This window comes from Carcharodon carcharias, chromosome 14, assembly GCF_017639515.1.
Source record: "Carcharodon carcharias isolate sCarCar2 chromosome 14, sCarCar2.pri, whole genome shotgun sequence".
Taxonomy (NCBI): Eukaryota; Metazoa; Chordata; class Chondrichthyes; order Lamniformes; family Lamnidae; genus Carcharodon; species Carcharodon carcharias.
In genome coordinates this window covers 142,178,509-142,203,342 of record NC_054480.1, presented here as the reverse complement: position 1 = coordinate 142,203,342, position 24,834 = coordinate 142,178,509, and the positions used below count along the sequence as shown (strand labels likewise).

Genomic DNA, 24,834 nt, shown 5'->3' with positions numbered 1-24,834 from the left:
TAAATAAAATACACTGAAATGTTAAACCTGACAATGCTAGTACTTTAGTACATATTTCTGATGAAGGTCATAGACTTGAAATGTTGACTTTTGTTTCTCTCCACAGATGCTGATAACCCACTGAGTATTTCCAGCAGTATTTTAAATTTCAGGTTTCCAGCATCTGTAGCATTTTGCTTTTGTGATGTGATAGTAGTGCTTTGCTTTTCTGTTTCTTCAGCTATGGAGGGAAGTGAGTGGTTTCAGACAATTAAGCTATTCTATCTTTATATTACAAAAGCTCCAAGCAGCAGAATCCAGTGCACTCCATCCCCTAAAAGGCTACATGCCGATTAAACAGCAGTAGCTAATTCTAACATGGAAACAGAAACTAGGAGGGGTAGACCATCCGGCCCTTTGAGCCTGCTCCACCATTCAACGTGATTATGGCTGATCCTGTATCTCAACGTCATATTCCCGCTTTCTCTCCATACCCTTTGATGCCCCTAATATCCAAAAGATTATCAACTTATTTTGAATATACTCAGTGACCCGGCCTCCTCAGCCTTCTGTGGTAGAGAACTCCACAGGTTGACCACCGAGTGAAGAAACTTTCCCTCATCTCAGTCCTAAATGGCCCCTGGCTCTAGGCTCTCCAACCAGGGGAAACATCCTCCCTGCATCTAGTCTGTTTAGCCCTGATAGAATTTTATATGTTTCAATCAGGTCTCCTCTCTTTCTTCTAAACTCTAGTGAATACAGTGATAAAAGCAAAAAACGGCGGATGTTGGAAATCCAAAACAAAAACTAAAACTCAGCAGGTCTGACAGCATCTGCGGAGAGGAACACACCCCCTTTCCGATCCCCCTTTTTTCCAAAAATTTATATAGATTTTTCTTTTCCCACCTATTTCCATTATTTTTAAATGTATTTCCATCCATTGTTTTATCTTTGCCTTTTAGCCTATTTTGATCCCTTCCCCCCACCCCCACTAGGGCTATCTTTATTATCACATTCCTTAGATAATATCACCACCTTCAACACCTCTTTGTCCTTTTGTCTATGACATCTTTTGGCTATCTCCACCTATCACTGGCCCTCTATCCAGCTCTACTAATTGTCCCCCCCCCCCCTTAAACCAGCTTATATTTCACCTCTTTTCTATTTTTCCTTAGTTCTGTTGAAGAGTCATGTGGACTCGAAACGTTAACTGTGTTCCTCTCTGCAGATGCTGTCAGACCTGCTGAGTTTTTCCAGGTATTTTTGTTTTTGTCTAGCGAATACAGGCCCAGTCGAACCAATCTCTCCTTATACAACAGTCCTGCCATCCCCAGCATCAGCCTAGTGAACCTTCGCTATACTCCCTCTATGGCAAGTATATCCTATTTTAGGTAAGGAGACCAAAACTGCATGCAATACTCCAGGTGTAGTCTCACCAAGGCTTTGTATAACCAGTAAAACATCCCTACTGCTGAACTCACATCCTATTGCAATGAAGGCCAACATACCTTCTGCTTTCCTAATTGCTTGCTGCACCTGCCTGTTTACCTTCATTGACTGGTGTATAAAAATACCCAGATCCTTTTGTACATTCACATTTCCCAATATATCACCATTTAAATTATACTCTGCCTTTGTTTTTCACACTGAAAGGTATAACTTCACATTTATCCAAGTTATACTGCTTCTGCCATGTGTTTTGCCCACACACACAACTTGTCTAAATCGCCCTGAAGCCTCCTTGCATCTTCCTCACAACCCCGCTCAGTTTTGTCTCATCAGTAAACTTGGAAATATTGCATTTGGTTTCCTGATCCAAGTCATTTATATATATCATGAATAGCTGGGGTCCCAGCACCGATCCCTGCGGTATACCACTAGTCACCACCTGCCATTCGGAAAAAGACCCATTTATTCCCACTGTGTTTCCGGTCTGTCAACCAATTCTCAATCCATGCCAGTATATTACCCCTGATCCCATGTGCTTTAATTTTGCCCACTAGCCTCTTATGTGGGACCTCATCGAAAGCCTTCTTGAAATCCAAGTACACCACATACTGGTTGCCCTTATCTATTTGTTACGCATGATTTCCCTTTCATAAACCTGTGCTGATTTTGTCTAATCCCGTTAATGTTTTCCAAGTGTTCTGTTGATACGTCTTTTATAATAGATTCTAGCATGATAATAGACTACTGATGTTAGGCTAACTGGTTTGTAATTCTGTTTTCCCCTCTCCCTCTTTTTTTTAAAAAAAATAGTGGGGTTACACTTGCCACCCCCCAATCTGTAGGAACTGCTCCAGGGTCTATAGAATTTTGGAAGACGACCACCAATGGAGCCAATATTTTCAGGGTCACTTACTTTAGTGCTCTGGGATATAGATTATCAGGCCCTGGGGATTTTTCTGCCTTCAATCCCATTAATTTCTCTAGCACCATTTTTTTTAATAATACTGATTTTCTTCAATCCCTCCCTCTCGCTAGGTCCTTGGTTCCCTAAAAGCACTGGGAAATTATTTGTGTCCTCTTTTGTGAAGACAGAACCAAAATGTGTTCAATTCTTCTGCCATTTCTTTGATCCTCATTATCATTTCCCCCGTTTCTGACCATAAGGGACCTACATTCGTCTTTGCTAATCTTCTTCTCTTCACATAGTTATAGAAGCTTTTAGTCAGTTTTTATGTTCCCTGCAAGTTTACTCTCAAACTCCATTTTCCCCTTCTTGATCAATCTTTTTGTCCACTTTTGTTGAATTCTAAACTGCTCTCAATCCTCAGACCTGCTGCTTTTTCTGGCAATTTCATGTATCTCCTCTTTGGATCTAATACTATCCCTAATTTCTTTTGTAATCCATGGTTGAGCCACCTTTCCTGTTTTATTTTAGCACCAGAAATGAATAATTGTTCTAATTCATGCATACGTTCCTTAAACATTAGCCATTGCCTATCCACCAACCATTTTAGTAAGGTCCCCCAATTCATCATTGCCAACTGGCACCTCATATCCTCGTAATTCCCTTTATTTAGATTCAGGACCCTAGTTTTGGATTCAACCTCGTCATTGTCCATCTTAATGAACAATTCTATCATTTTATGGTCACTCTTCCCCAAGGGACCCCCCACAACAAGATTGTTAATTAATCCTTTCTCATTGCACAATACCCAGTCTAGGATAGCCTGCTCCCTAGTTGGTTCCTCAAAATATTGGTCTAAAAAAACCATCACGTACACACTCCAGGAAATCCTCCTCCACAGTATTATTGCTAATTTGGTTTGTCCAATTTATATGTAGATTAAAGTCACCCATGATTACAGTTGTAACCTTATTACTAGCAAACATACCCCTGAGGACCTTGGTCCTGGTCCTGCCCAGATGCAACCCGTCCTGTCTGTTCTGGTCCCACCTTCCCCAGAACCGGTCCCAATGTCCCAGGAATCTGAATCCCTCCTCTCTACACCATTTCTTCAGCCACATATTAATCCGATATATCCTGTTATTTCTACTCTCATTAGTATATTGCACTGGTAGTAATCCTAAAACCTTTTGAGGTCCTACTTTTAAAATTTACATCCTAACTCCCTATATACAGCTTGTAGGACCTCATCCTTTTTTTAACCTATGTCATTGGTGCCAATATGTACCACGAACACTGGCTGTTCGCTCTCCCCCTTCAAAATGCCCTGCAGTCTCCCCGAGACATCCTTGATCCTGGCACCAGAGCGGCAATATATCATCCTGGAGTCTCTTTTGTGTCCACAGAAACACCTGTCTGTTCTCCTTACTATTGAATCCCATATCACTATAGCCCTGTCACTCTTCTTCCTACCCTCTTGTGCAGAGCCACCTGTGGTGCCATGGACTTGGCTCTTGCTGCTTTCCCCCAAGAAGTCACCTCCCTCAACAGTATCCAAAATGGTATATCTGTTAGAGAGGGGGATGGCTACAGGGGACTCCTGCACTACCTGCCTTCCTCTACTTTGCCTGATGGTCACCCATCCCCTTGTTCAGTCTTTACCTGCGATGTGATCACCTCACTGAATGTGCTGACCACGACAATCTCAGCATCAGATGCTCCACAGTGAACCCACCCGCAGCTCCAGCCCCAAAATGTGGTTAGCCAGTAGCTACAGCTGGACACGCTTCCTACACACATGGTCACCAGAGACACTGGAAGTGTCCATGACTTCCCACATAGCACAGGAGGTGCATATCATGGGTGTGAGCTCTGCTGCTATGACTTCCCTTTAGATTAAGCTCATTAGTTACTCCCTTTAAATAATACTAACTACGCTAGGGGCCTTATTCCACTCCAAATGCTCCCGCTATGGTCCAAAGTTCCCACCTTATTTTAAGTTAATGGACTGCAGCAGTTTAATTAGTAGAATTAGTAGTAGCAGTACTCACCTGACCCTACTTACCAATCAGCTGCCTCCCTGTATTATCACTTTTTGAATCATGACATTGCTTTGAACTCCACTGCCTGAAGGTACGCCTCTTCTCTCCGGTCTTGACCTGTTTTTCACGCCCTTTTATACTACTCTCACTAGCCTCTCCTCTCTGGTCTAACACTCACCTTCTTCCAACCCTAACAGCAACTTTTAGTTAATTGCTAAATTAAAAAGAAAGACTAGACTTTAGATAGAATTTAACCCTTAAACTCCCTCAGTAACCAACCTCCAACTGAAACTATTGCAGCGCAACACAGCACCCTTGTGCAGACTAAATGTCCCAGGTTTAAAATGCAAATGATTATGGAAACACTGAATTTAGCATCACAGGCAAATGTTGCATGGCACAAAAAAGGCTGATACAAACGAGTAGATACCAAATATGGGGGCTGGAATTAAGATTTTGTGGGTAAGTGATTTATTGGCACAGCACCTAAACTCTGGTTTGGTGATGGAAGCAGAAATGCTGTTGCACAAGGTGGGTATGAAAGGTAGCCATGTTGGATAGTCCACAGCACCATGAGGGCTGGAGGTGATGGCCTGCCACAAAGTCCTGCCCGTTAGCTTGCTGCACCTCTACTGCTAATCCATGCCAAGCTCACAAAACCCTACAGTTCTTTCAACACTTCCCATACATAACACTGTTCCAACAAGATCAGCATGGACTTAATGGGCAAATGGGCTCCTTCTGTGCTGTAATGACTCCAAGACATGTATCCAAGCCGCAACTTAAATCTGAAAGATGTACAATTCTCAAAGGGTACTGTTCAGTGCTTTTTACATAGCGTTGAATTAACCTGAAGTAGGCTAGACTTCCCTATATCACCATAGAAATTTAAAGGATAGCAGGCTATGTGGTATGTGTCTGTGCCAGTTCTTTGCAACAGCAGTCCAAAACTAATCCTATCCGTTGCCCTGTTGCAGAGATAAGTATTTGAATCAAACTCTTTCAGTTCTACAACCCTCCATGAACTCTGCATTCCTCCAATTCTGACTTTTTGTGCAATGCCCCACTCCTTTCACCCAACACTAGCAAAGGTGTTTTCAGTCATTTAGTTCCCAAACTCCAAAAGTTTTCTGATTATACTCCAGTGAAGCAAATTGGGCAATTTTTTAATGTTAAAAGCACTATACAAATAAAGGTTATTCAATTCTCTTTAAAATATGCTATTTCCTATAGCGAAGCATTCTATGGTCCCACTTTGTACAATGAAATTCTGCCCAATTTGTCCCTTCATTCTCTTAAAGACCATTTTAAGTTGTTGACCCCAATCAGAGGAAATAACCTTTCCCTAATTAATTACTGTATCAAACCCTTTCATGTAGGAAAGAACAAAAGTGTATGTGTGGCAGTTTTCTCCTGTCCAATGTATACTGATCAACCAAATTCTAACACAAGCAAAAACAAGACTAAGAGATTTATAAATAGTGTTTATTTAAAAAAATAGCTAATTGAACAAACTGAAAGACCAACCCTTTGCTCAAGTTAGGAACAAGTAGAATGCAGCAGCTTGAAGTTTTCAATGCTAGTTTTCTTTGATCAATGTCATTTTCATGCCTAGAGAAAAAAAGGGGAAGATTACGGTGTTGGCTTTCCTTTATACTTCTGACATCTACATTCAAACTGATTTCAATTTGCCATGTTACTTAGACGTAAATAATGGATACATACCTAGTATTACATTCAAATGGAAGTCAATTTTTCAGCATTCCAAAAAGGGGGTAAATATACTTCATACCTTATTTAATCAATAGATTGTGCCTAGGCTTTCTGATGTTACAGTTGAATGTGATTGAACCCAGCAAGATAAATTCCAAAATTAGGGTCAAAGCAAATAAAATCTGGGAATATTAATGCAGTAGCTTCCATTTAGCACAGGTAGTACTTCATCTTTATACTAAAGGGAAGCATCCACAAAGACGTGTTAAAAGTGCTATTGTTTATCTGTTAGTTTCAAAAAGTATGTTTCATCATTGATAGCCTAAGCCAAAGCCAGATAAAACTTTTGCTTTTCTGTTATCTGAAGCCTGGGCAGTCAAGCAAAGACTTGTGTCAAATCTATCAAGACGCATATAGTAACGAGGTTCTGATTGACCCATAGGCAATGATGCATTACCAGATGTTATGTACGTAAAGACAGCCCAGTTTCAAGAGTGTGAACGATTTGCTACAGAAGTGGGCTTTGGTGTGGAGTATGAAAGAAACAGCTAGTTAATGCCTAGAATTGCAACATGTTGGTCAGCCACTGTATGTGGAAAAACATGCATCAAAAAAAAAGTCTGTCAATTGAGTGGAAAATTTAGGTCATAGCTCTTTAGGGCATAGTACACATTTACAAGCTTTCAATTTACTTCTTTACATCCAGGTGTTTGTACATTAGCATGCATGTGCAGCCAGCATTAAGGCAGACAAATGACAGTGGCCTTTAATGTATGGGAATTAGAATACAAGAATAAGGAAGTCTTGCTACAATTGTATAGGCTTTGGCAAAACCACACCAAACTGTGCACAGCATTGGTCTCCTATCTAAGGAAGGATTTACTTGCATTGGAGGCGGTATAGCAATGGTGAAAGGGCTTGACAGGTTAGACACAAAAGGTTGTTCTCTTACTGGGGAATTTAGAACAAGGGCAGGGATGCAAAGGTTCACGACAAGGGGTCAAACATTTAAGATTGAGAGGAGAAGGTTTTTTGAATCTTTGGAGTTTTCTACCCTGGAGGGTTATGAATGCTCCATTATTGAATATATTCAAGTCCAAGATAGTTTGATTTTTGATCTCTCAGGGAGTCAAGGGATATGGGGAGCAGGCAGGAATGTGGTGTTGAGGTACAAAAGCAGCCATGATTGTAATGAATGCTGGAACAGGCTTGAGGGACTGTGTGATCTATTGTTGTTCCTATGGTTTATGTTCTTATGTAGTTAGTATCCAAAATGAAGGAAGTCTGTGAACTATTTTCTATTGTGATAGAACAACTTGATTTGGAAGAGCTGAAGTTTAAGAGGCTCTGGAATAGGCAGATTTGGAGGTGATAAAAAGACTTGAATGAGGGTTTCAGTGGTAGATGGTCTGAGCTGGAAGCAGAGATGAGCAATGTCACAGATGAGAAATAGGCAGCTTGTGATGGAGAGAACAGTTTTGCAAACATGATCTTTATTTCCATTGGCTTTTCTTCCACGATTATAAATGCCAGTTGTAAATGGGAAGCAACAACCATGAGGAACAAGATAGGTGCATATTTGTCAAAAATTTGCTAAGATACTTACAGTATGCTTCACTGCACAAGTCTGTAGGTGATGTACCTTCCTGCAGTCTCACTAGGTCTTATAATCTTGACCACCTATAAACAAAGAAAAAAAAGAGTTCCATTCAAATGTCTCATACCAGTAGCAATGATGAACTCATTGATTCAAGAACTGTACAATGTATTGTAGCAAACCTGTCCTCTCTTCAATCCAAAGTATCGTGCCACAGGATCACCTGCTTGTATTCTTGGCAATTGGCTCTCCTTTAATTTACTGGCAAACATACTTAAGGCACATAATGGTTACTTAGCAAAATGCAGAAATATTTATCAATTATTTTGTCCCACAGGCCAACTTTCATTGCATTATAACAACTTTTTCTTGATCATGTTAAAACATGCAGAATAGCAATGATCTTCACTCTAGCCAAATCAGGAAGTCAATATCATTTGCAGCCAATTGTCTTACCCCAAGCATTATGTCTTGCATCATTTCTATAACAAGACTAACAGGAAAACTGGTATTAAATTATACCAAAGAGTAACTATATTCATTACAGCATGTACCAAAAGAATGCAGCTTAAAAAAATAGAACAATCTTCCACTCAACTTTCCTAAAATTAACCTCTTAGCAAATTTAAGATGGGTTTGGATGCAGACTGTTAGCACATTTTTTTTTTCATTCTTCCAGAAAACAAAACAAAGTTTTGACTGTAGTCACCAGGGTACCCTGCTAGCTTAGCAATTTTATCCAGGTTACAACTTGCAATTTTACAGCATCTTTAAATGAAATAAAATGTCCCAAACTGTTTCATGAAGCTGAATTTTAAAGAAAAAAAGTACACTGTGTATTGGTGGGAAAAGGGCTAGAATGGTGGCAAGACAAAAATCCAAGCTTTGGGTTTCAAGAAGCCTTTGAAACAGGAGAAAGGTAGCGGGCATAGGGACTTAAAAGTGTTCATAAAGCACGTGGTTGAGATAGTTGAAGATGCAGTGGAAGGATTGGGGTGAAAAGTAAGTCAGCTGGAGCACTGGAGATTGTGTCAGATTACATGACTGAAGAAGTCTTCAGTGACAGGTTGGGAGGTACCTTCCTTGCAAATGAGTACAAAGATTCTAAAATCAACAGGAGCGCTTGGCAACAGATCTTAATGTAGTACAGCTAAGGTTGTGGCTAAGGTGATTGAGTTACAAATCACAGATCAGAGTTTCAGCAGTGGTAGGGATGACATTTAGGAGGTGCACAATGTAGGCCTTCTTTTGATCCTCATACAGTAATTCCTCACTTACCATTGTAGTTGTGTTTCTGAAAAGTGCAACTTATGAAACAATGTTAAGAGAATAAATTTTCCCATTGCAACCAATGTAAAAGCTTTAGTTAATGGGACCTGTCCAATCAGAGAAAAAAAATACCCTGCAATTTTAATACTGTACACATTGCTAAATTACAGTATTTTAAAAAGCTATTTTAAAGTTTATTTGTAAACAAAAGGTACATGCTAACTTTTTCTACTTATCTCCTGCTCCTTGCCTCCCCCCCGGACCCTCTGGCTCACTGCTGATTATGCTCTCTGACCTTCCCACTCACTGCTAACCCGCCCACTGGCCGCTTCCCTCTCCCAAACCTTCACTATGAGCGAGAGCACAGGAGATGAGCGATGAGAGCCAGGGAGCTACCTACGGAGTGGCAGCAGCTTGGAGTCACAGGGCTCAGAGGCAAGCCAAAAGTTGGAGAGGCCACTCCAAAATGGCACCAATCAGGTCACATGACCCAACGTCATACCCACACAAAACAATGTTAATGTGAATCCACGAGCTAAATGCGAATACCAGCCTTATTAAAAGCACAACATTAAATCAAAACAACATAAAAACAAGACAAATTAAAGCTAGGACTTACTGTATTTAGGAATGTGGAGCTGCTTATTGTCCTAGAGGAGCAATAGAGGTGGGAAAAATAGGGCATAGATGTAGCTGAGCACACAGAACAAGGAAATCCACAGTTTGTACTGAGCAATCTGATTCTGCTAAGGGGGCAGCAGTGCATGAACTGACTTCAGTTTTGTTGAGCTAGGAAAGGTAAAATTGTTCACTCTTGGTCACCACTTTCAACACCTCTTTGCCCTTTTGCCTATCACTGGCCCTCTATCCAGCTCTACTTGTCCCACCCCCCCGAAACCAGTTTATATTTCACCTCTCTTCTATTTTTACTTAGTTCTGTTGAAGAGTCATACAGACTCGAAATGTTAACTGTGCTCCTCTCCGCAGATGCTGCCAGACCTGCTGAGTTTTTCCAGGTATTTTTATTTTTGTTTTGGATTTCCAGCATCCGCAGTTTTTTTGCTTTTATCATAAGAATAAAAGGCACTTTGTCAAGATAGCAGAGGGACCCCATTGAAACATGTGCCAGTCAGCAGTCTACACCTTTGAAGAAGAGCGACAGGGAGAAAATTAGCAAGAATTAAATATGCTTGAGTTTCAAAATCCATAATGTCATATGGTAAATTCAAAATCTCAACCTGGCTATAAAGAGATCCACCAAGCCAAGTTGAAGTTTCCCCATGGGGACAGGAGCAGGGTGTCACTTGGATTGTGGGATAGCAGAATTTACCTTGAGTTTCTTTTATATGTCCTAGAAACAGTGCTTAAATAGTGCCTGGGGTCATCGTGGTGCAGCAAGAGGAAGAAGAAGAAACAGAAGCATGACAGAGAGGTTATGAAAGGGCAACACAAAGACCAATTTTACACAGTAAAGCTATGCAAGTTAGACTTTTAAACACCCATGTATGATAATTGCAGAGAATAAGAACCAAACTTCAGTCACTGTGCTCTGCTAAAGTTCAAATCTCAAAATGCTTTGGTTCTCACATTGTTAATATTAATGTTAGAGTAGTCTACAGAAAAGCACAATTCTAATAGACCACAGAAAAAAAAAGAGTTGCCATCATTTGAAATATTAGAAATATTTACAACATAACATTTTGAGAAAGGATACTATCGTGCCAGCAGCTCCGTAACTTCCTCCTTGGTCATGACGATGTGCTCTGGAACAAGCTAAGATACATAACTGGTTTAAGTTCATTTACAGAAACAGAATCTGCTTTAGATAGCCTGACATCGTTTGCATACTCTTGTTTCCATTTCCTTTAAAATCTTTCCCCAATGTATACCTAATTATGTAAATAGAAAAGACCAGTCATGTATTCCACGTTCTGTACTAGTTCATTGGGGGGGGGGGGCGCGGTTAAGAATTGTAATGAGATTTCACATCCCCAAATTTATTTTTAAACTCAAAGATTTTAAATATTGTTCAACTTATATATTTTTTCTCCCAATTTGAACTGACATGACTGCTCCAAGTTGTCTTTTCTCCTTTTTATGCGACAATCTCACTATCTTCTCTGTGAAGTAGGATTGTCCCAGGCAACTAAAAGGTTTTCACTTTCAAGCACTCCAGGGCATACGTAATGCAGCCAATGTATTATGTACAGCTCTCTTAAGCTTACTGAGAACTGGATGCATCAGAAGAATCTCTGTTGAGAGATCTGAAATAGGCAGGAAATCAGCTGACCTGAAACTTGAACTTTGGTGGAATAATTAAACATATTGGGTCAGCATTACTCCCACTTCCAGGACTTCATGCAAGGTAAGTACTTTCATTACATACTCTTAAGTACCATATTGCACCAGAGAAATAGATCAGTGCAAGTAAAACCTCGCCTGAAACAAGAAAACTTATTTTATTTGTAAAAATTTATATTAAGGTTTGTGTACCCAGTTTGTACAATACTTGTGCAGGACATTTAAAAACAATACAAAGCCTGAGTATTTCCAACATTTTCTGTTTTTATTTTTAAAAAAGCATTCTGCTGGACAATTGGCAAATTTTTGGCTGACAAATTAAAAATAGGCTTGATTGATATTTGCATGGTTCTGTTATTCAAAGGTGTTACACTAGGAAGGACCTATCACATACATTGTATAGAAAAAAATGAATTGGAATTGATTTGATTAAATTGATTTATCACATTGAAAAATGAAACAAGATGTAGTTAGGGTAAACCTCTCAAATCATACACACCTCACTTGTTGCCTAACACTTCGTATCTTTACTCTTCAAACCCACATTGATTTCAAAGAAAGGCTTTTCCAAACTTACCTCATGTTCTGTAATGTTAATTAGGAGTTCCTGTTGCAGGAATTGCTCAAGGATATACTTAGGAGCCATGTCAACAAGGGACTGGATAAAAATAAGAAATCAAATAGAAATATTAAGCTTTTCAAAGTTAAAATATTTTGTTTACATTGTATTTTACTGTCAAAAATGTTCTAATATAGTCCTCAGTCGTGCACCTCAGTTTTCTTTTATACCTTGGTATCATACACTGCTCCATGAAGTTCAAGCAGGCCACCTATACTCAAGCTAGAGAAGTCCTCTCCTGTGGGCAAACACCTCTTGCTTTTTTAATAATCTCCCAAGTACTGCTTAATTATGAAAAGGCATCCAAAATTAATACATGTGCAGCAATTAATATGCTATTGTCATGAAGATACTAATGTATGTATGATTGGGAATTATTTTTAAAATTGGACTTGTCGTATGGTCTGTGCCTGTGAGTGTGTTAATTGGATTAAAGCCAGCTAGTCTGGGTGCTTTGATGTAGAGTAGTTTTGAGATGTTAAACAGTAAGGTCAAGGATACATTTGCATTTTGTTGAATAAACCATTCAAATAATGGGGGTGAAATCTTGCACCTAGTTAGGACAGACCAAGCAAAATGTTTAATAAAATTGGTACTATGAAAGGGGTTTTATTGTTAGAAGAGGTGGAGTTCAAAGGGGCTGGTGATATAATGAGAATTTGCAATCAAAGGGAAGGCTAGGTATATACAGAAAAGAGTTACGTGTGTGAGTCAGAGGCATACCGCCTACAACCGTGCGAAGGAACCAAATTGAAAGGAACCTTATTTTGAATTGGTAAGCTAAAATGTGCTTTGCCTGGTGTCTATTTAAGTCTATGGGTTATTGATGCCTTGGGAAGATTATCTGAGAGTGATTAATTTGGGGATTTGTTTAAAAGTTATTATGGTAGTAATTTGTAGACATGTGTACGTGTTTAAATTTGTTGTTAAATTAATAAATGTTTAATTTAACTTATATAAAAAACCTCTTGAGGCCTGGTAGTTTTCTTCCTGAATTCAGAGCTGCATCTCAAACATACCAATTGAAAATATAGGTTATGACAGTTGTTTAAAGTTTCCCCCTGGGATTTTAAATAACTCAGCCTTTACCAACTGCTGTGTCATAACACTATATTTGAAGACACTGAAAAGTTCCCTATTCTCCTTTTCCAATAAAAAGGAAGGATTGTCCAGAAACACAGGAATAGGTGTAGGCTATTTAGCCCCTCAAGCTTTTCGGTCATTCTGATAATAGCTGATCTGCAACCTAACCACATATACCCTCTTTTGCCCCATATTCTTTAATGCCTCTTAACAAAAAGCTATCACTCCCAGTTTTAAAATTAAAAATTGACCCTGCATCAAGCACCATTTGCAGGAGAGTTACAAACTTCTACCACATTTTACATATGGAAGTATTTAATTTTACTCCTCAAAGGTCTGGCTTTAATGCCTGGACTATGCCCCCTAGTCCTAGACTGCCCAACCAACAGATATTGTTTCTATCTATCTACATTATCTGTAACATTGGTGGTGCTCAGGCCAAGTCACAAGCTGACTGGTGGTAGTATTCATGAGGCATCTCTCACTGAGCACAATATTTCATTATATTGAATTCATCTATAACTGCTGTCTTGAAGGGACAACACTTAAACAGCTAGGTTCAAGGTCTAGGCAGGCCTGAAATTTGAACTCCCTGCTTTATGGTGGTTGCTTCCATCACCTAATTCCTACTTTGGCATGAATTTGTAATTTAATACAACTGGTAGGAGGTCTTATGGTGCAGTGGGTAGTGTCCCTGCCACTAAACCAGAAGCTCCAGGTTCAAGTTCCACTCCAAGACTTGATGGCCAAGGAAGATACATTTATAATGCAGCCCAACAAGTTGAGCATCAACCTGCAAATCCTTCCAACACATGCCAATGGCTGGCAGTAAAAGTGGGAGAGATTCCTGGTCAGCCATGCGGTGAAAGAATGTTGGACCTCTACCATCACTATCTATCGCTTCAGAACATAGAACATGCATGTAAAAAGTGAATGTTGTGAATGTTGCCACAACTCTGACTCCCTGAGTGAACTATAACACACCCATCAGCACACCTGGAATATTTGGTTTACTTTTTCACCATCTCATTTGAAGATTCGATAATTACAATTTACCAGCTGACAGGAAAAATATCATTAATAGCAAATTTCTGTAATATACTGATTAAATTGCCACTCTTTACCTGTTTTGCTGAGGGTGTCATCCCCTGTTGTACCACAATGATGGCCCTGGTAATATTTTCTTCCTGCATGCGTTGACAATACATTTTAATGGTTTTGATCCCAACTTTTGGTTCCTCTGATAACAAATGAATAATTTTTGTATCAGTTTCAAACATGTCTACTCAGTTCATGGGAAAAATGGTTGGAAAAGCAACAATATGGCTGTTATTCATCTATTTCATCAAGACATACCACATGGTGTGACTGGCAAACACAAGAAAATCTAAACTGACCAATTTTTCCTCAAGAGTTACAAATTGCATGAAGATGGCTACATACACACAAGTTGCCAGTAATCCCAGTGCCCGATTGGGGGACTGGACATTGGGAATGGGGGTCGGTGGGGGGGGTGAAGAACTGCTGACAACCACCCTCCTGCTCTTGCTACCAATACCTCTTTCCCCACAAGTCCCACCCCATGAAACCCCTTTCACACCTCCCCCCGCCCCATGAAATCCCTACTGATTAGCCAGCAGCTCTCACTAGGCAGGACTTCCAAAACAGGAGGTCTCGATTACAGGGGAAGGCCTGCCAATAGCCTTGCCACTATTTGATTGGCATGTGGTTCAGTGGACTTTCCAGAAAAGAGACAGCGTGGGTCCCTCTCTGGCCCTCAAGTTCTTCCCTACAGAAAAGTGGGCAGGTAAAAAGTTAATTTCTATTCAAGGGAGGATGGGAAGGTACCATGAGAGTGCATATGTTCCTTCTCGCTGGTTGCTTTACTAAGAACTGACGCCTGCATCAGCTTACATATCCATTGGTATACAATGCTGTTCCTCCCCACTCCCCAGGATAACGATAACAGTGCTGACTGGCAGAGGAGGGAAGGATTACGATTCATTTTACCCTAAAATCCAGAGGAAAAAGATAAAACCCCAATTAATTTAGTTTGTGTACCTGGAAAGAAAACGAACATCTGATCAGTGGGATCATCGTTATGAGCAACAAGCACAGTCAGGTCTGAACGTCGTGGCCGCCCTTCACTTGGCTTATCTCCAAACTGACCCCGAAATTCTTCCAGTGTCTGATCTAATTCATCTTGCGTCACCAAATATCCACGATCATGGCAAAGCTGTGAATTACAAAAGCGCAAGAATTCCTTTTAAGTACTTTTTCCATCAGAAATCTGTTTTCTATTTGCCCCATAATTATTTAGAAACCACAGCAAACATGGTAAATGAAAGGCACACATGCGTGTTGTTGCTGACAGTTTACAGGTAAATTCAGAATCCAACTGCAGCTTTAGTGCAAAGCAGTATGGCCTTTGCTGACACGGAGTTGCAAATAGATATTGATTGAATCTGAGGCTGTTGTCACACTGGAAGGGAGTTGAGGTCGTCTTCTCTAGAGGGTCAAACCTTTCTTCGATCAGTTGGCAGACAACTTGCACTCCAGCTTAATACCAACACTAAAGCAAGAAAGCACCCCAAAATTTACAGAAATGAAATAGTGTTTAAAATTATGACTTTTTTAAGGACAGTCAGGTGTCATTTACAGGTTGGAAAACCAATGGGAGTGCCACAGGAATCAGAACTGGTCCTCAACTATTTACAACCTATATTAATGACTTGGATGAAGAGGCAGACTGTATTACAGCTATATTTGCCGGTGATACAAAGATCAGTAGGAAAGCAAGTTGTGAGGGCATAAAGAATCTGCAAAGGGATATAGATAGGTTTAATAAGTGGACGCATTTTTTGTAGGTGGAGTAGAATGTGGTCAAGTGTAAGGTTGAGGCAGGAAGAATAGAAAAACAATATTATTTAAATGGACAGTGATGTATATGAATCACAAAAGGTTAGCAAGTAATTAGGAAGACAAATGGAATGTTGGCCTTTATTGCAAGGGAAATGGAGTATAAAAGTAGATAAGTCTTGCTACAGATATACAGGGCATTGGAAAGACAACACACAGTAGCATACAGTTCTGATCTCTTTACTTAAGGAGAGATTTATTTGCATTGGAAGCAGTTCAGAGAAGGTTCACTAGGTTGATTTCTGGATTAAAGGAGTTGTCTTATGTTGAAAGGTTGGGCCGATAGTTATCGGGGTTTTCTGAGAGGTGATCTTATTGAAACATATATTTGAGGGGGCTCAACCGGATAGATACCAGCAGGATGTTTTCCCTCATGGGGCAATCTAGAACTAGAGAGTACAGTTTCAAAATAAGGGGTCGCCCAGTTAAGATGGCGATGAGGAGGGGGAATTTCTTCCCTCAGAGAGTCATCAGTCTTTCCACAGAGAGCAGTGGAGGCAGGTCATTGAATATATTCAAAGGCTGACTGGATGGTGGTGGTGGGAGGGGGTGTGCAGGGGGGGAGGAGAGGGGAAGGGGGGAGGAGAGGGGAAGGGGGGAGGAGAGGGGAAGGGGGGAGGAGGGGAGGAGAGGGGAAGGGGGAGGGAGGGGAGTAGGAAGGGGGAGGGAGGGGAAGGAGGGAGAGGGGGAGGGGAGGGGATGGGTGTTGGGGGGGCGTTTGTGAGGGTGGGTTGAAGGAACACTCCATCTGTCATCCCCCAAAACCTCCTGCCGTAAGCCCTCCGGCTCGCCTCACCCACCTGCATAATGGTTTTCCGGATCTTCCACAAACGGTAAGTTTCCTCCTCATCGTCCATCACCCACTCGAGGCCTGCCGGCCGGCCGTTCGTTGGCGCCGATTTATGACGTCAACATCCATGCGCGCAGTTTATGACGTCAGTTCCGCTCGCGCGGGCTTCGACGTCAAGTCCTCCCGCACACAACGGCGGCCGGCCCGTGCGCATGCGTGGTGGAGCTCCCCCAGCGCGGGCGGGACGTTAGGCAAGTGGCAGATAAAATGGCGGAAAATTGTGTCTGATAGCGAACAAATAGTTATTTCCTTGCCATTAGTTTATAATTCTTTGTTACAGTACTTTCTCTATGAAATCTCAATCTGGCGATGATATTTAGTTCAATTTTGTTTGGTCGTTATCTTTAACACTCATCAGCCATCTTGGAACATAAGAAATAGGAGGAGGCCTTTCAAACCTGCCCCATCAGTCAATACGATCAAGGCTGATCTTTTACCTCAACTCCACCTGCCACACCGCCCTCCATACCCCTTAATTCACTTTGTACCCAAAAATCTACCAGTCTCTCCTACATAGGGACTGCACTTCATAAGTGCCTAATCAGCATGTAAGATGCTTTGAGATGTTTGGGGGGGGGGGGTGGCGGTGGTCATGAATGGGGTTATATAAATGCAACTCTTCTTTTGAATGTGTTCAACAAAATTGAGTATCCACTCCTCTGGGCAAGAAAATTCCCAATCCTAAATGGCCAACCCCCTGATATGAGTGTGACCACACATTCTAGGCTCTTCAGCCAGGGGAAACATCCTCCTAGCATCTATCCTCTCAAGCCCCTTTAGAATTTTATATGTTTCAATGAAATCCTGTTATTCCTCTAAATTCAATGGAATGTAGGCCTAGCCTTCTCAATCTTTCCTCAGGAAAATCCCAGGAATTAATCTACTGACCCTTCACTGCACTCCCTTAAGAGCTACTATATCCTTCTTTGGGTAAGGGGACAAAATCTGGGCATGGCATTCCAGGTACAATCTCACTAAGGCTCTATATATAATTGCAGTGAAACTTCATAATTCTTTTACATCAATTACTTAAAATCAAACCTTTTCTTAATTTCTTGTACCTACATGTTAACTTTCTGTGAATCATGTACAAGAACACCCAGATCTCTCTGAATCCCAACATTTAAAAAAATATTCTGCCTTTCTATCTTTCCTTCCAAAATAGACAGTTGCCATGTTTTTGCCCACTCACAACCTGTCTATATCTCTTTTCAGCCTCTTTGTGCCTTCAACACAACTTACATTCCAGTATAAAAACAGAAAATGATGGAAAAACTCCGCAGGTCTGGCAGCACCTATGGAGGGAGAAACAGAGCCGACACTGAAGAAGAGCAATAAGAATTCAAAATGTTAGCCCTGTTTTTCTCTCTGCAGATGCTGCCAGACCTGCTGAGTTTTGCCAACATTTTCTGTTTACATTTCAGATTTCCAGCATCCACAGTACTTTGCTTTTATATTACATTCCAAACTATCTTTGTATCAACAACAAATTTAGATATATTACACCCAGTCCCCTCATCTAACACATTGATGTAAATTGCAAATAGCTGAGGCTCCGAGTACTGATCATTGTGGTGCCCCACTAGTTACAATCTGCCTCTGCGTTGAGGTTTCCCAATGCTCCCAAGACTTTGGCATGCTGTTGGATGTCTGGAGTGCCATGCAGCCCCCTTAATCGATGCATTCTAATTTCTATTCACCGTCTGCACCACGGATGCCTGTCTTGATTTCTGTGATTTGTTCGTGGTGTACAGGGCCGTGAGAGTTAGCTCAGTCAGCTGGCATGCTGGTCCCCTGGCTCCATCCTGCCTCCAGGTCATTCTTGTGGAGCTGGGATCAGGGCCAATAGGCTCGTTCAGAGCCTTAATAAGTCCAATTAATGAAGGCCGACTGGAATTTTCCTGCGTTGTTGGAGGCTGGATTAGGTACCTGGAGGTGCGCACTCAGCAGCAGACTGGAGAGCTAGCGCTCTAGGCAATTCTAGAGGCTCTCCCTGCTTGCTTGCCCAGCCATACAGAGGGTCCCCCGCACTGGTGACCTGGCTGCTGAATCTGCTTTTTAATTAATGATTTTAAAAAGTTGAAGAGATGGTACCTCCACATTGAAGTACCCTTTCCCTCACTTACCCTCTATTGCAGTTGGCTGCTCCTCTCAAGCTGGAAGGTCTCTGATTGGACCTCCAGCTCCGAGAACCTGCCACCTTCCACGATTGGACGGAGAACCTGCCTCAATTAAGGGTCTCCCCTGTGAAAATCCCGATAAGTGATTATTTCCGCCCCCTACTCTGGGGGCGCATTCGGGACATGGAAACAGTCTCGACATCTGTTTCCTGCCCCTGATTGGAAATCCTACCCCTTCTGCATTGAAGGCATGGAAATTAGGCCATGTTGTTTGCATATAAATTCAAGGGAGATGTAGGGCTAAACTTTATGTGCCGCTGGCTAGTGTGTTTCCCATGGGGGGGGGAACGGGTTGGAGGGGGTGGTGTTGGTGGGCATGTTAAAAATGGGGTGGATGCCCATTCCACCGCCTTCTCGTGCGCTCTCCCTCATGATGTGAGGAGCGGGCAGGCGCCAAAATCGCAGCCCAGCCACTACATTTAAGAGTTAGCTGGGCTTGTTATCAAGCCAATTGACCCTGATAATACACTGCCCACACCATAAAACGTTTGGTGTGGTCAGCAAGGTGGGAACAGGAAGCCCGTTTTTTAAACTTAAATGTTTAAAGGCCAGGAAGAAAGTGGAGGGTCACACTTTGAGTACTGCCATTGGCCAACTGCAGGGTGCCCCCACCGCCCCAAGTCAAAGGCTCCCTTCCTATCTGTTCCTTCCGTTAAACCTACTCCCTCCCCAACCCGGCCTTCTACCTAACCTGCTCAAACGCTCCTGGCCCAAGACTCAGGACATACCTGCGCCAAGAATCCATGGGCCTTGATCTTTTCCTTCTGCAGTGGCCGCTGATGCCTTCCTGGCACTGCTGGGGCCGATGCACTTTATGGCTGCAGGGCGGGTTGGTCTTGAGCATATTGGTTCCATGCTAATGTGGTTTCCAGGGTAGGGGAGGGGGAGGGATGGAGGAGGGGAGGGGAGGGGTGGGAGCGAGGGAGGGGAAGATTGGGGGAGGAGGAGAGGGAGGGGGGAGGAGGGGAGGGGGAAAGGTAGGGGAGAGGAAAGGGGAGGGGGGTGGGGGTAGGTTATGCCCTCCCCCCTCTCCTTCCTCCCCTCTCCTTCCTCTCCCACACCCCTCCCTTCCTTCCCCTCCCTTCCTCCATCCCTCTCCTCCCCTTCCCCTCCCTCTCTTCCTCCTCCCCCTCCCTTCCTCTCTCTCCTCCCCCTTCTCCCCCTCTTTGTCTCCTTCCCACTCCCCTCCCTCTCCTCCCTCTCTTTGTCTCCCTCCCACTCCCCTCCCGCCATATTATTCCACTTGTGGTTAGTGGCTCTTCACCTAATAATGATTTCTGAACTGTATTTTTTTCTTTGCATCACCCTTATGCTATCATATACTCAACATTAAAGATACATTTGTAATTTAAGAAATACTTCATCTAAATCTTAGCTATTATGTATACTGGTCATATGTTGGTTGTGTCAAGAACTTTAGCAGGTAATGCGTAATGGAATGTAATTATTTCTAGCACACATATATTACATTAGATTGAGTCAATGTTTCTCTTGATTTTTAACATACTGTTAGGAACTCACAACTTTAGTCTGCGTGCTTTCTGAAATATCAAGTAATTTTGAGGGAAGATCTCTGATTGGACCTCCAGCTCCGAGAACCTGCCATCTTCCACGATTGGACGGAGAACCTGCCTCAATTAAGGGTCTCCCCTGTGAAAATCCCGATAAGTGATTATTTCCGTCCCCTACTCTGGGGGCGCATTCGGGACATGGAAACAGTCTCGACATCTGTTTCCTGCCCCTGATTGGAAATCCTACCCCTTCTGCATTGAAGGCATGGAAATTAGGCCATGTTGTTTGCTTCCATAGCTTCACTGCAGGTTACACCTTGCTAGTTGCTAAACACAGGACTCAGAACAAGGCCAGGAATGTTGTATCCAAACCTCCAACCAATACACATATCTAGCCAAACTCCCCTCTCACAATGGTAACTTACAGTTTCTGCTCTTATACCTAATGTTTAACTGTGAATCTAATTGGAATGCACCCTCAATAATGAGCAAGTTAAACAGGCACTTAACAGAGATAAATAGCCCAAATTAGGCCAATCCACTTGTGATTTTGGGACCAAATGGAGGGCAATCGCACCAGACACAAAGAAAGGTTGACTGAACGAAGCTGTACAATTGGTCATGGATTGCATGGCAGGCCATCCACTGTGATGTAGAGGGGCCAACTCAACCGACAAATCAAAGAATACACCAGACAAGGGAAGCATTCTGTAAACGCTAAAAATGTATGTTGCGCCTAGAGCAATATCTGAAAGGATTCTGAACTAAAGAAAGGTGAAAGAGTGAGTGAGAAGTGAACAAATAAACGGAGGCAGTCATATGTGAAGATTGCAATATATTAAGGAACCCGCTTATGACTAATAAAGTTAGTTGCAGGTGCAAATATGTTTGCTTGAATAGCTTAGTGTATTAAACTCAAATTGATAGTATACTCAATGTGCTAAAATTGCAACACAAAGTGGACCGCTGAGAAGACTTGATAATGAGAAAAGCAAGGAACAAAAAAGAAATAATAAAGTGCAGGTGTGAACGTAATTGCTATCATATATATAGATGCCTGTCAATTTTAGTGCCTTCAATTATTTACTTCCATGCCCTTAAAATATACCAATTATCCACTCATATTATCATTCTTCTTGCAGAGAAAATCAGCAGACAACCAGTGTGATGCAGCATATATAACCCTTTATCAACTTCCTGCAGGCAAACCAGATCTTCACAGTGGAAGAATAGAAGGTGTTGATGATGTACAAACTGAAGGGAGCGTTCACGTTTCCTGTAACTTAGTTTTTAAGCTGAATCAGTAGGTTTCAGCGATTTGTCATAACAATTGCTGTGTTCTGTCCTTGAGGCAGTAACAACCCAAACTGAACCCTCAGAGGAACAAGTCTCTACATAGCACTTATTACTATCACAAACTGAAATAGGCACCAGGCCAGAAATATATCAGTATAATTGGTAGATGTTGTGATTGCTTTTTTGGATGTAAAGTGAGTGCAAAACATAAGATTTTAATAGCGTCCAGCTGTTGAAATTATTGCTTAAATTCTTGCAACCATTTTGTCGACATGCAGGGTTGATGATTAAAGGAAGTGTTAGGTCCCTTGAATATGTCAATGAGGGGTCTAAAGTCTGTTGAAGGACTCCTTTTCAAAATTTGTTCCAGATGAGTGGCGCAGGTGTCAGGCCTGTCCCTTAAGGATTCTTCAGTGTGCCCACCAGTGAAAGACAAGTCTGAATATTTTTTGTAAAAATAGAGTAGAAGTATTCCCCTGACTCCACAGGCATTACATTAGCAACTTGTGTTTCTCTCAAACCACTACCTCTCAAACCTCTACTGTGATGTCAGCCTAGGCTACTTGTCTGGCATCTAGAACTGGGTGAACAGATCTTTTTCCTTCAGTTAAACATTGGGAAGACTGAAACCATTTAACAGTCTCCCCCCGACCACCTCCCCAGCCCCTGCCGGCAAACTCCATTTCCTAACTACCAATTTCATTTCCATCCCTGGCTGCTGTCTAGGCTGAATCAAACAGTTTGCAACCTTGATCCTGTTTGACCCTGAGCTGAGCTTCCTACCCCATATCCTCTCTATCACCAGAACTGCCTACTTCCATCTTCATAATATTGCCCATCTCTTTCCCTGCCTCAGACCATTTGCTTTTAAGTCACTCATCCACAATTTTATTACCTCCAGATTTGACTATCCCACTATTCTCCCATATTCCACCCTGCATAAATTTGAGCTCATCCAATACTCTTTTGCTCATAACCTAACTTGTACAAAATCACGTTCAACCATTATTCTGTGCTCGCTGACCTACATTAGCTTCCGGCCCACCAACATCTTGACTTTAAAATTCTCATCTTTATGTTCAATTCCCTCTGTGGTCTCACCCCAACCCATCTCTGAAACTTCCTGTAACTCCACAATCCTCCATAATCTGCATTCCTCCAATTTTGGCATCTTGTGCACCCCGACTTAATTCGTTTCACCATTGGTGACTGAACGTTTAGGCCCTAAAGTCTGGAATTATCTCTCTGAAACCCTGTGCCTCTCCACCACTTTCTACTTTAAGATGCTCCTTAAAGGTCTTTGATCAAACTGCTTGAATGTCTTGGATTAAAGCGAAATACTGCAGATGCTGGAAATCTAAAATAAAACAAAAATAGCTGGAAAAACTCAGCAGGTCTGACAGCGTCTGCGGAGAGAAATACAGTTAACATTTTGTGTCCATATGACTCTTTATTAGTTCTGATGAAGAGTCATATGGACTCGAAACATTAACCGTATTTTTCGCTGCAAATGCTGACAGGCCTGCTGAGTTTTTCCAGCTATTTTTGTTTTTGTGTCTGAATGTCTTCTTTGGCTCAGTGCCAAATTTGAATGATTACACTTCTGTGAAGTGCCTTAGGACGTTTTATTACATTAGGTGTGAAAAGTAGACACAAGTTCTTGCTTTTCCAATTTCTGTATCCAGTGTTGATTTGAATGTATACTAGAGTTTTGAAACATTATTGAAACAGTGACCTCAATAATGAAATGCTGGACTGTAAATTGGATGGTCCTTGCCCAGTTGGACTTTGTGGCAACCAAGTTCAGTGACATCATTAATTTCACCACTGTTGAAAGTGCCATACAGATGCTGGAATTTGAATTCAATAAAAAATCTTGAATTAAAAGTCTAATAATGACGATGAAACCATTGTCGATTGTTGTAAAAACCCATCTGGTTCACTAGTGTCCTGTAGGGAAGGAAATTTGCCATCCTTACCTGGTTTGGCCTACATGTGACTCCAGACCCACAGCAATGTGGTTGACTCTTAAATGGGCAATTAGGGATGGACATAAATGCTGGCCTAGCCAGTGATGCTCTCATCGCATGATCGAATGAAAAAAAAGAATTAGCCCAGATTTTCTGGCCTGCATTCGTCACTGGCAAGGCGTTACAACAGGAGTGACAGCCTCATAAAATTGCCTTTTTACAAATGACCACATTACTAAATGGAAGCCTGTGCAGAGGGGTACAATTGTACTAACACCATCTTTGTAAAATAGTTTTCACCATAAAAACCTTTTGCACCAAAAATAGCTCATGTTTTGGCTTACAGTAAGCTGTCTGTTTGACAGATTACAGGTCTAATCTTATTGCACGGATAACAGCTGACCCTTAATTTGCTTCAGAGCAACAGACAAAATTATAGGAAGAAAATATTTTTTCTTTTCCCTGTGAGCTACTACATAGGAAATTGTTGACTAGTATTTTTTTACATTCTTAATTTTAGTCTTTCAGATGAGATGTTAAACTGACCTGCTCTCTAAGTTGGATTTAAAAGATACCATAGCACAATTTTGGAGAAAAGCAGGGGAGTTATCTTTGGTGTCCTGACCAATATTTATTCCTAAATCAACATCACAAAAACAGATTATCTGTTCATTGGCACAACGCTGTTTGTGGGATCTATATGTACAAATTGGCTGCCACGTTTCCTACATTCCTCCAATGACTACGCTTTAGTCAGTGCTTTATTGGCTGTATAGCATTTTGGGGTGTCCAGAGCTTGTGAAAGGTGCAATATAAATGCAAGTCTTTTTAATTCAGGTTAACTTGTTTAATGTATTTTGTACATGATGAGGTACTGAAATGGGAGAATATTCAATGGGAACATTGGATATAATCTATGTAAAGAGAATATGTTGGTTTATTTTTGAAGTGAGAAAGTTAAATAAACTTTGGCTTCTTGAAGTAGATGATCAGCCATAAGAATATTGAATGATAGAACAGGCTTGAAGGACTGAATGGCCATTTCCTTCTCCTATTTCTTATGTTCTTAACTTCAGTTTTCTGTATTAAAAACAGTGTTGGCATGATAAAAGTTACTGTTAGATTTTGTAGGGAAGACTTTATGATGGACCT

General features: G+C 41.4%; 2 protein-coding genes across 2 annotated transcripts in view; one reads left to right on the top strand and one right to left on the bottom strand.

Moving 5' to 3' along the window:
• Nucleotides 1-5,845: 5,845 nt before the first annotated feature.
• LOC121287089 (DNA-directed RNA polymerases I, II, and III subunit RPABC1) lies at nt 5,846-16,833 on the bottom strand. The gene is made up of 8 exons (XM_041204611.1): nt 16,676-16,833; nt 15,018-15,192; nt 14,081-14,196; nt 11,832-11,912; nt 10,668-10,726; nt 7,867-7,945; nt 7,694-7,767; nt 5,846-5,985 (listed from the first exon to the last, which is right to left on the bottom strand). Exons 1-7 carry the CDS (start codon nt 16,730-16,732, stop codon nt 7,702-7,704), a joined length of 633 nt encoding a protein of 210 aa, XP_041060545.1. The 5' UTR covers nt 16,733-16,833; the 3' UTR covers nt 5,846-5,985; nt 7,694-7,701.
• The window catches only part of LOC121287090 (phospholipid hydroperoxide glutathione peroxidase-like), a 30,031-nt gene continuing 22,011 nt past the window's right edge, over nt 16,815-24,834 (top strand). Inside the window, exon 1 of the mRNA XM_041204613.1 lies at nt 16,815-16,916. The gene's annotated coding sequence lies outside the window, so the exon portion shown is untranslated. The remainder of the gene's footprint in view (nt 16,917-24,834) is intronic.